Source organism: Meles meles, chromosome 15 (assembly GCF_922984935.1).
Source record: "Meles meles chromosome 15, mMelMel3.1 paternal haplotype, whole genome shotgun sequence".
NCBI classification, from domain to species: Eukaryota; Metazoa; Chordata; class Mammalia; order Carnivora; family Mustelidae; genus Meles; species Meles meles.
The window spans coordinates 58,605,700-58,618,053 of record NC_060080.1 but is presented as its reverse complement, the minus strand read 5'-3'; the positions used below and the strand labels follow the sequence as shown (position 1 = coordinate 58,618,053).

Here is a 12,354-nt window from a genome sequence, read left to right as displayed (position 1 = left end):
ATGAACTGTACTATAATTTACATGAGTTCACTACTTTTGGACACCTAAAACCTGGTTTAAATTTAATTCTTGATTACATTTCAAACTCAGTTTAGAACACAAAGTACAGAAATTACATAACTAGGCTCAGTATACACAGCTTCAAGAAGAGCAAGTGGTTTCAGAAACTTAGAGCTGTAATAGAAGTGAAATGAGCATGCTCAAATGCAGTCCTCATTACTTTGAAACCTTTAGTATTTTTGTTCCATATTTTCATTAACACGCTCTAGCTGCTGTATAAACTTGATTACTATAAATTTGCTTTGGCTTCTTTTTATTGCTATTGGGTTTTGTTAAAACTTACCATCAACCTACAGGTATCAACACCTTTCTCAGTATTCCATTTTACCACTTGCTTGCACTTTTTCTGACTTGTTTCTGGGAAAGTCATTTTGTCTTAGCTTGCGGTTATTTAATTATTTTGTGTGAGACTTAGGAGGTTGGCATAGAACTTGGTTGGCTAGCTTTAGTTATGTAACTAAACTATGCCTCATTAAAGTTCTGTAAGAAAAACAAAAACAAGCAGACTCTTCCATTAAAAAAAATTACTCTCCAATTATTAGTGTAGACTATGTAGTTATCCCTTTTTGAAAAATATAAAATATAGTCATGGTACTTTCCTGGGTTTTTTGTTTTAGTTTGGTTTGACTTGTTTTTTTTGTGATGGTGGTGGTTTTGTTTTGGGCAAGGGGGGCTTGGGTCTTTTGTTATCTTTTTCCTTTTTTTAATATCTCCCACTTTTTTCTTTGACAGCCAAGTGGCCAGTATTTTACAAACTCAACCAAATTTTTACTACCACTTTTCTGTTGGCAGTCAGAATAGAGTTGTTTATTCTGCACTATATATTAGACACCAGCTTAAATTTTGTGGTTACTTGGAACCTAACCTTTCGCAGTGGAGGAAGGAGATACTTTGGGTTCATTTGGTCCCCTACAGGTATCTACAATTTTTTTAGGTTTTAATTGAAACTTACATCCTTACAGAGATGCAAAGAAAGGGCCTCATTAAGTATTTTTGAAGCTGTACCTTAATGAAATATTAAGAACTTGGGAGAGTCAACAAACATTTTCTATAGCCTTCCTCCCTTCTTGGACATGATAACTGTGGAAGCTGCTTTTGCTTGTTTGATTTCTGTAAACATCTGAGTTCTGTGTTTACATCTGCCACTCATCTGCAAAGCTGGTTAATAGAAGGCAGTTCGTGATTTTTTTCCTTAACCTTAAAATATCTTAAAAGGAGGAAAATTAATAACACTAGTATTTACATTTATATACAATTTTCTCTGCCGATTTTCAGAACTTTTTTAGAAATAAGTAAAAATTGATGAAACTAATAAGACATTTTTCTCTTATAATCTGCATTTCTGCTATAATCTGAAACTACTAAACTTTTTACCTCAGGTAATTTGCTGGTACCATAGAGAGTAGGGGATTTTTTTTTTAATCTGAGCCTCTATTATCTAAAGTTGAGCTTCAGTTGAAAATATTTATTGTTCTTTTCATTGTTTTTGTAGTCAGTTATTTAATATAAATCTATATTCTTTGGAAATATAAAAATGTATATTTTAGTGAAGTCAAATCTAAGAGATCAGCTTCATTTTGAATTCCTTAAAACAAGGTCGAATATGAAACCAAAGAAATATAATTAACCCTTGAGACAGTTTTCATTTTGTCTAAAAGTAGTTCTTTCATTAGTTTTTTTTGGGACTATTTTACCCTCCCTACTTCTGACCTGAAGAAAGAACAATGTGGTACATAATTTATCTTTAGTAATAACTTGACACTTTGAGTAATATTTTATGTCCTCGGGTGGTCTGAATATATTTAACCAAGGCATTTACTCTATTTGAGACTTCAGACTAGCTCCTAAATCTTTCAGTATGGAAAAAAAGTATAATGGAGGTAAAATTGTTAGAGAGGTGTAGAGGGGGAGAGAATTCCAAAAATGAGGTTAATCAGTCCATTTAAACATGGAGGTACCTGTAACAAATCATGTGCACTTTCTATAAAACACTGGTAACTTTCATATCGCTAACTAATCCAAAATTGAGTTTTCTACAGCAGATAGAAATTGTAGAAGTATTTGTATGATATCTACTACATAAATGTTAGATGAATTGAGGCTGTATTTAATACCTAAGTGAGATTTTAAAAGTATTTTCCTACTTTATAAAAATTCTGAAAGTTGGAATCTATAATTTAAAAAATAAATGCAACATTAATCTAAAGACATGTTGTGCTCATAAAAGACTCAGATGTTTACAGAATGAGTGTCTTTTGCATCTTGGATTGTGGCTGAGTAACGCACTGCAGCTTGCCCTCACTGACTGTCGTTTTATACTATAAGGTGTGGATCCAGAGTTGTATGAGTTAACAACTTCTAAGCTGGAAGTCTCCACCTCAAGCCTCAAAGTGACTGATGCATTTGCAAGACTCATGTCCACAGTAGAGAAGACAAGCACATCTACCAGGTAAACAGCTAGTGTTCATTATACCCTAAATTTTGAATTTAGGAAAGCAAGTAAGTTGACGGTATTTCAATATATATCGTATTAAAACGCACTTTCTATTTATCAGTGGATGATGCCTAATTCCAAAAAACAGTTATCAAATTATGTTTAACTGTGGACTTTATTGGAGCAGAGCTATTTCATAAGAAGCTGGAAAGGGCTGCAGATGTGGTTTTTTCTTTTTACCCCCCCTCCCTCGGCCTAACTTTGTTGAGAAGAATTCTGATTAAGTATTGAGATCATAAGCCATTTTAGAAACTGTCCCTCATTCCCTTCATAACCATTGAGATGATGATCACTTTCACACTCCCCAGTCACTTAGGCTAAACTTTCTACTCCTGACCTAAGCTGGAGTAGGTGAGGCAATGGCTACTCTTGTTTTCTGCATTTTTGCTGATGTGCAGCACTTCTGATTTGGGCTGTGAAGCCTTGCTTAGCCAAGCTTTCTGGGAGGCCGTTCAGGGACATGGCCTTTAGAAAAGCAGTGTTGGAACCAAACGGAAGGAATGTCACCTGGGCCCTGTGCTCAGGATTCAGGAAACCTTTAGTTTTACATAATTTGGCACCGAACAGTAAGCCATTGCTTAGACATGTTAGCCATAAGAATAGGCCAGTTCCTCAGAAGAGGTAGTCTTTGTGAACCGGGAAATCACTACTGTGGGAGCAAATACTGGTTGACAGGAGCTGTTCCAAATGCGTTGTTCATCAGCATTTTCAAGTGGAAATATTTACCTGCTAGTGGCCCACTTTGGCAGAAGTATTATAGCCCTTACTCCTCAACAAATAAACTATTTCCATGTCAGATTCAGATTTATCTTTTGAAACAGTTCTTCTGTAGAAAAACAGCCATTTAAAAAAAAAATTTTTTTTCCTTATAAATAATAAATGCTTACGAGGCTTAAAACTGTAGTTTGAATTATCCCATTGCCTTTCAAACTGTGTTGTGTGCTTAAATATCCATTCATTCAACAGATATGTATTATTAATAATATTTATAATTATAAAAAAGGCATTGTTATGTATTTTATAATTGTGGATACTCTTAACTTCTCCCTAGAATAATTTAGAGTGCACACACAACAGATTCTGTTATTCTCATTGTTCCCATGTCTTTGGGGTAAAGCCTCCTCTTAAGTGAATCTATTTGTAAATGAATCTTCTGTGGATTCTTTTTGCTCACTTTATAATTTTTTTCTCTCCCCCAAATCATATTTTCAAATTGAAATTCTCAAATTTCTCGTCCATTTTTTCTATATATGTTAGCCAAAAGCTTCTGCACATTTGACTTAAAAAAAAAAATACTGGTACTTTTATTGTTTGGGCTTTTTTCCCCTGTCATTTTTTGGGCAGCCTTCTCTAAGGACAGTACTACTGTTTCATTACCCTTTTCCTTCTGCAGTGTCACTGAATGAACTTTGGTAGAGTTTCCGAAGTCCCATGATGAGAATTCAGTCTTTGTGCCATTAGGAGGAGCTCTATACCACATTGTTAGCTTGCTTGCTCTCCTAACTGTAACTCATCCTTGAAACATCCCATGTACACCAGGGAACTTAAACAACTCCTATCACTTTAAGAAATTATTTTCATTGTTTCCCTTATTCTGTACTACTACAGAATGAACTAGAACCATTGTGTGTATCCTAAGGTGAGTGTTGTAACTGCACCGAATTGCTCTCTAGTATCTGTCCAGCTTCATGTTTAAAACATAACAAATTGGGGGAGGGGGGCAGAAATGAGTTGCCAACTCATTTCAATTACTTGAAAATGATAAGAAATGCAAATTTTCACAAGCCTTTACAATTACTGTAAAATGTACCCATGAATGATTCTCAGTTGCACAGGTAAGAGAAAGGCAGATGGCAGGCATCGTTTCTGAAAATGTCAGTGTCTTGGTTTTTTTTTACATCGTTCTGTTTTTGGTTTTGAATGGAATAAACTACAGAAAGTAAACCTCAGCAGAATCTTCTTGACTCCTGACAACACACAGAAGGTAGAGTGATGTAGGGTACTACAAGGTTAAGAAACCAAGGTGTAAGTAGAGGAAGTTGACGGCTAACAGCATACTCTTTTCCAGGTGCCTTTGCTGCATATGTAGGGAGATGTGCATGAGCTCATCTCTTTCCGTACACAGCCTGTTAAAAGTAACTTCTCACTTTTTAAAGAAATGCACGTTCCTAGTTTTAAAATAGTTCCTTCTTGCTTTGCCTTTTTTAGTATAGAGAAAAATAACTTCCTTAATCAGTGGGTGACCACCTGGTTAGTAGTGGTGGATCTCTAACTCAAGTTTATACAAGCCTAATGACTAGTTGCCAAAAGAGATACATGTGTTTGTCTTTAACCTTTTAATTTTGACCTTTGACCTTTTAATTGGCTAACATAGTCCACATAATGTAAAATCCACCCTTCTCAAGTGTACAGTTCGGTGATTTTTAGTACATTCATAGCATTGCACAACCATTACCACTAATTCCAGAACATTTTTATCACCCTCAATGGAAACTCCATACTCATTAATTAGCAGTTACTCCCTTTTCTGTCAGTTTTCCCAGGCATCCTGACACCTACTAACCTGCCTTCTGTCTCTAGGAATTTGTCTGTTCTGGCTATTTCCTATAAATGGAATCATATATGTGACCTTTTGTCTCTGGCTTCTTTCTCTTAGTGTGTTTTCAAGTTTGGCCATGATATTATATCAGTATTTTTCATTCCTTTTTACAGCTGCATAATATTCCTTTGTGTGATTATACCACATTTTACTTACCCATTAATCAGTTGATGGATACTTGGGTTGTATTCACTTTTTGACTATTGTGACTAATACTGCTATGACCATTCATGTACAGGTTCTTGTGTGGACAAATGCTTTCCATTTTCTTGGGAGTGAAACTACCAGGTCATATAGTAACAATGTTGAACTTTTTGAGCAACTGCTGAACTGTTTTTCAAAGTAGTGCCACCATTTTACATTCTTTACATTATTTACATTACACTATTTACATTTACATTATATATTATTTATATTTACATTGTTTACATTACACCATTTTACATTCATACATATTCATTATATATTCTTACATATATCAAGGATTCTTGTTTCTCCACATTCTCAGAGACTTGTTTTTGTCCGACTTTTTGGTTACAGCCATCCCAGAAACAATTGCCTACTTCATGGTCAGGAAGATTTGCACCTAGGTTTTTTTCTCGATAGTTCTATAGCTTCAACGCTTACATTTAGGTCTTTGATCTATTGATTTACTATTTGAATATGTTCTGAGATAGAGGTCCAGCTTCATTCTTTTACATGTGGCTATCCCACACTATTTGAAAAGACTTTTTTCCCCATTAGTGGTCGTGGCACCCTTACTGAAAATCAACTTTCCATTAATATATGGGGTTTGATTCTGGACTCTCAGTTGTATTCCACTGACAAAAAGGATAAATCTTGGCTACCAAGAATATAAATCAGAATTAGATCACTGCTCTTGGATTTGAGAAAAGTTCATGATACAACTTTTTATTTTCAAATTCTCCTCTAGAACACATCAGTGCACAGTGACTATAGATAAATACACAGACTATCAGCTCTGTAAACTATTATTTCAATTTTCTATTGCCTCTAAGTAGTGCCTCTGAAATAAGACCATTAAGCAGAAAGTCTAGAGTAATCTTTACCAACCATTTCTTGGGTAAAAGTTTCTACCTTGCTCTCCTTCCCCATATTCCAACTGCATTTCACAAATGAGAAAGTTACTTTAGGTGCATTTTTTATTTTTTACTGCATTTTTTTTCAAGATTCATTAGAGAGAGTACAAGTCGGTGGGGAGGGACAAACAGACTCTGCTGAGCAGGGAGCCTGACACAGGGCTCCATCCCAGGACCCCAGGATCATGACCTGAGCCAAAGGCAGATGTTAACTTGTTTTTTTTCTTTTTTTTTTTTTTTAATATTTTATTTGTTTATTTGACAGAGAGGGATCACAAGTAGGCAGAGAGGCAGGTGGAGTTGGGGGAGGAAGCAGGCTCCCCACTGAGCAGAGAGCCCGATGTGGGGCTCGATCCTAGGACCCTGAGATCATGACCTGAGCCGAAGGCAGAGGCTGAACCCACTGAGCCACCCAGGCGCCCCTTTTTGTTTCTTTTTAATTCAATAACCAACATACAGTACATTAGTTTTTTATATAATGTTCGATGATTTATTAGTTGCGTATAATATCCAGTGCTTACCATATCACGTTCCCTCCTTAGTGCCCATCACCCAGTTACCCCATCCCCCTACCCGCTGTCCCTTCCACAGCCCTCAGTGTGTTTCCTGGAGTCAGGAGTCTCTCTTTGTTACTGTTTTTAATTAACTTTCTGTCATTACAGAAGCAGTAAGATATATTATAGAACGTTAGAAAATACAAAAATTAAAACTTAGTTTCACATTCTTACCTCTCAGATCAGTATAACTCTTTTCAGATCATTTTCCATGCAAATACATACATATGTGTGTTGTTAACCAAAAATGAGATTTTATAGTCCATACGAAATTCAACTTACCTCTGCAGCCTGTGATCTCCATCTGTCAACTTCAGTGCAATTTTAGTCCATCCAATACCAAAGCTGTACTCAGATGTCCCCTCAACTCAATATTCGTTTCAACAAAGCAGAGAACTGTTGTACCTGGCTGTTACAGCTCTTCAACCTCCTTTAACCTAGCTTATCCACCCCCAACCCTTCTGTTTGTTTTCAGTTTTAGCAGTAGCATATTAAAAAGATCAGCCCAGGTGTCCTGCAGAATGTCCCAACCTCAGGATTTATCTGTTGGCTTCCTCAAGTAGTATTTAATGTTTCTCATTTCCCCTTACTTCCTGTAAGCTAGAAATTATATCCACAGGTTTAATGAGCTTGGGTGAAACATCGTGGCTGGACTACAGCACAGGTGTTGCACTGTATCAGAAGTTGCATGATAACCTGGTTGACTCCCTCGTTAGTGATGCTAAGATGGACCACTGGTGAGAGGCTGGCCTTTTTCATTATGCAGACACCTCCAGTCTTTCACTTTACTCTCTGGTTTTTCTTCATCAAACATCCACCTAGTAATTCTGCCACCATTTAAATGCAATGAAAATTGTAGATTTTAAGTAGAAAATACTGGATTGCTATTCCATTCTTCTGAGAAACTGTAGAACTGAGTATTGGTTGATCTGATGGTTTGGGTGTGCTTAAAGCCCACCCCTTTTTTGAAGAACTTTGGTTCTAAAATTCTGATGTTTGATTTTTCCGTCATTCTAATCATTTCATTTCAGCCTGAATTCGAAAGTGGTAACAGAAAAGTCTAGGTATGAAATAAAGACCCCTGTCTTTCCCGTCTCGCCTCATCTCCTGATGTCCCGTTCCCCATCCCAACAACAAAGAAAATAATTAGGTGGAAGAAATAACTTGTACCACACCTAATACAGTACCAGCTATTTTACCATAAAAGCGAATTGAGCTTTTTAGAATGAACAGTTTTAAATGAACGTTAGTCTAAAATTAGTATCTGTATGACCACAACTATTCTTTGAGTATTTTTAACATTCTGGAAAAAATCAAGGTTGGCTTTTAGTCATGTGCTCAATTTGAGCCACATTTGAGGCTCTCTTGACATTTCTGCAGCTCACCATCTGGGAAGCCCTGGATGAAAAGGAGTTCTTCCTATCTGTGTTAGGCACTAACATGCTCACCTTTAATACCAGGGGCAGTGAGTGAAATGTACTTTGTCTCCAGAACCTCTAGGATTTCAAGACTTCCCCTCTCCCTGAGCACTTCCTGCCCATTTCCATTCTCAGCATCTGCAACCAGCTCCCGTGCTGCTCCTGTTGGACCTGCTGTCTGTGTCCCAGCAGGGTCAAGCCTGGGTGTTTCTGAGCCAAGGGCTTTCTCCTGGAATTCCCCATAGGAGATTCAGAGAGCCTGAGGTTAAAATGACTTACAGGGTCTTGTGCCAGATACACTTTGTTTTATGTTGAAGTAATTTCACGGGGGTCAGAGGGAAATCTGGTTGAGTGAAGTTTTATTAGGGCTCCAGCATTCTATTTCTGCTTAGAGCATTTTAAAAGTGCTCGAGCCTTCAGCAAATCTGTGAGCTGTCCACAGGTACATGGCAATGTCTGTATGTCCGTGCCCAGCTATAGCAAGCACACATAACATGGGCATGCAGCTCTGTAAGGGATTCGGCCTCTGGCACTGGAAACGCACACGCGTGCGCATGCACACACATGCGTTACAAGGCTCAGGACCTGGCAGAGAAGCCCCACAGATCGCTGTCTACCCTGAGAAAGGATTTTCTCCCATTTGTCCTACAGCAAAGTCACATTAACACGTTTTTTTCATTTGTCAATAGGAAACCAAAAAGAGAAGAGCACCTGAGTGAAGAAGCCATCAAGGTGATCGCGAGCCTTCCGGACTTAACATTCATGCATGCCAAGGTGTTGATGTTCCCAGCCACATTAACACCTTCCACAAGGTCCCAAGAGAAAGGAGACTGATAACTGATGTGAATTGGACAATTTCGATTGCTTTTCCTTCCCTCCCATCAAAAGCATACCTGCTCTAATTAAAAAAAAAAAAAAAAAGTTCAGCTGATTTGTTGGTAAGCCGCACTAGAAAGGTATACATAGTAATGTATATTTATTTACATACTGAAGTCCTAAATTTATATTAGAAAAAAATGTAAATAATTGGGGGTGAACATTTTTGAAGATTTATTCTTTTTGTGTTGCTGGGGTGTATACATTTATGTCTTTGTGAAATACACTGGTGGTGTCCTTCTTACAAAACTTTTGAAATAAAAAAAAGAAAAAAATTCAAATCTCCACTGTCTGTGAAATCCCCTTCAGTCTTTCCAGATTGCATTGAATGTTCTATTAATTTTTCATATCATATGTTGAATTACTTTTGCTATCATAAATAAGCTCCAAAGTCCCTGGTTTTTTTGTTTTGTTTTGTTTTGTTTTTTTTCCAATTTCATATGTGGTGGGTTTGTTTCAGATCCGACTTTTGTTAACATTTTTGTGCTCTTTTTTTAATCTTTCCAATCTGGCATATTGCTGTTTGACCTTTTGCAAGGTACTTTATCGATTGCTCTTTTGTCACAGGGTGTGGATCATTGTCAGAACTTGATTGGAGGGGTTTAAAGAGATTGTGTCTGTTTCGATCAGTTTGGTTTGGAGAAGGACCAAATTACATGTCTTACGATGAAATTTACTTGTTAATGATTTTTTTGTTTTATTGTACCACTATTTTTTGAGGATTTTGCACAGTGTAAAATGACATAATCATAGATTGCTATGGTTTAGGCTGTATATACAGTAAAAACTATGGGTTTTAAATGTTTGGGGAAATTCCTATGGAAAAAAGAAAGACATGTAGAAGAACCTCTGACAGGGTTAATGTGCATGCCCAAGGTCTTTTGAGATTTCAGTGTGTAAATTTCCTTTTAGCTTACACAAAAATAAAATAATTTAAAAGAAATTTAGCCTGGCCTTTTTGTACTTTGGTATCTGAGGAAAAATATGATGAGTTTGGATGTGAAGGTTTATTCTATCTTAATGTATTTCAATCCAGAGGAAATCATTTGGTAGGTCAGGCTTCCACTTTTTTGAAAGCAGACAGGTTTAGGCTCTGGCCCCATAGGAACTGGATCAGTAGTACTAAGGCAGAGCTGTTTTTATGTAGAACATGAAATCATAAAAGAAATTCCCGTGATTCACTATATCTTCATCAGAACTGGCAAGGTTAAATAAGCATTTCTAGGGAATTTTTTCTTTTCCAGTAAACACATGCATAATATTAAGGTGAGCAGGAAATTTTTCCAAGGTAATTTTTAAATATTGTTTAAATATTGTAGCTATTGCATCAAGCAGAGTCATATGACATATTTCATTAGGAATAGGCAGTTGGCCCGACAGTAGTCCACCTTCTGCCAGGGGAACCTGTGCTGCTCCCTCACAGATTCCTGCGCTGCAGGTTATTACACGGCTGCGGGAACCTCTGGTGAGTGTACTAGGAGTCTGGCCTGGAGTAACGGTGCCTGTCTCGTCCATTCCCGCTACTTACCTAATGTTTTCGTTGTCATCGTCATTGTCATTTCAGAGAATAGTCTCTTTCAGAATAGTCCCAAGTCCTCAGTGTCCAGTGGCCCTTCTGAATGGAAGGATAAAAGTATTCCTTAGCAGAATTTTACACATTTCAGTAATTGAAGCTGAAAGTGCTGCTTCTCAGTACAACTGCACTATAATGATGGCCTTTACCAATGTAAGTCCAGAGCCCATTCACTAGTTGCGTTACTGTGAAAAAGTTAATCAACTTCTCAGAGCCTTAATTTGAAAATGGGAATGATCCTGCTTTTCTGTGGGGTTGATGTATTAAATAATAAAACACTTGTCACGTGAGGAAAGAGTCAATAAATGGTAGCCAGAATGTAGAGTCAGCAAAACCTGTGATGGCCCCCGGAGTCCCAGTAGATTCAAGAAGCAATCCTGGGAGAAAGGATCCCGTAAAGTAACAAGTAATTGCAGTATTATTGAGACGAGGTCAAGTGGGTCTTCCTCATGAACGTGACCCTGCTTTAATGATACACAGAATGGATATTTCATCTTAAAGCCACATTCAGATAAGCGAGATTGCCCTTTTGCTTGTCCTATTGGCCTTTGATGTTTTAATCACAACAGGCACATCAGTACTGGATCATCACAGGTTAAAGTCAGGACTCACTTTGAGGACCGGAAGTGCTCGCACCAAACCAGGGCTCAGGCTGCACCAAAAAGCAGTAGCAGTGGCTGTTGAGGGAGGAGCCTCTTGGCTAACGGAGCCTGTTGGCAGCACACAGCTGCTGGCCATTGGTCCTTTCTCAAAGTCAACCAGGTGGACACTGCAGAGTTGGGGAGAAGGCTCTGAAGAGGCAGAGACCCTAAAAGCCAGTCACACACAGTGGAGACTGCTTTAGCAATCAGTTTTGTGTCCTCAACACCTTAAAGGCAGCTCAACTCACAGCCAAATCCAAATAGCCATACCTAAGTCCCCATTTATTCCAAGCCAGACTGGGAAGTAAAGGAGAAATGTCCCTAAATTGAGTCATGTGTCACTACTATTTTTGTGAGTCATTCTTTTATATAGAAACTTGTTCCTCCCTCTACATGATAATCATGTTCTTTATTTAGAACTTGCCACTTTTCGTTCCCTCATGTTTCTTGAGTCAGTTAGGATTAGGTTTGGCTGTGAGTAACAAAAACCCAAAATACTGCATTCCATGTAATAAGACTCATACTTCTGTCACATCTGAACTTCTGAGATTGGAATGTGCCCTACAATGAGAGGGGCATCCCATTTCACTGGCAGTGGTTTTCCTGTTAGTGAGGTACAAAATAATGCTGTCTTAGAGCTGATGGCCAGAGTTGCTGAACAGTGGTAATGGTGGCTTAAACCATAGAAGTTCATTTCTCTCACAGCCTAGGGCTGGCGAGGGGGCTTCAGAAGATCATTAGTGACTGAAGCTCTTGACTATCCTGTTGTTCCACCATGACCCACAACCCACATATGGTGTCTGCTTCATGGTCCAAGGTGGCTGCTGACAGATCAGCCACTGTGCCTATGTTCCAGCCATCATGAAGGAAGAGCGAAGAAGAGCACTCTTCAACACTTTCCATGGGGCACCTGGGTGGCTCAGTCGTTGGGCATCTGCCTTCAGCTCGGGTCGTGATCCCGGGATTCTGGGATTGAGCCCCACATCGGGCTCCCTGCTCGGCAGGAAGCCTGCTTTCTCCCTCTCCCATTCCCCCTGCT

At 38.2% G+C, this 12,354-nt stretch overlaps 1 protein-coding gene across 2 annotated transcripts in view; it reads left to right on the top strand.

Moving 5' to 3' along the window:
• The window catches only part of AFTPH (aftiphilin), a 65,209-nt gene extending 55,165 nt beyond the window's left edge, over nt 1-10,044 (top strand). For both annotated transcript variants that reach the window (XM_045979117.1, XM_045979115.1), the window contains 2 exons: nt 2,386-2,509; nt 8,915-10,044. In XM_045979117.1, the coding sequence (XP_045835073.1) occupies nt 2,386-2,509; nt 8,915-9,059 (269 nt within the window). In that variant the 3' untranslated portion in view covers nt 9,060-10,044. The remainder of the gene's footprint in view (nt 1-2,385; nt 2,510-8,914) is intronic.
• Nucleotides 10,045-12,354: the final 2,310 nt, after the last annotated feature.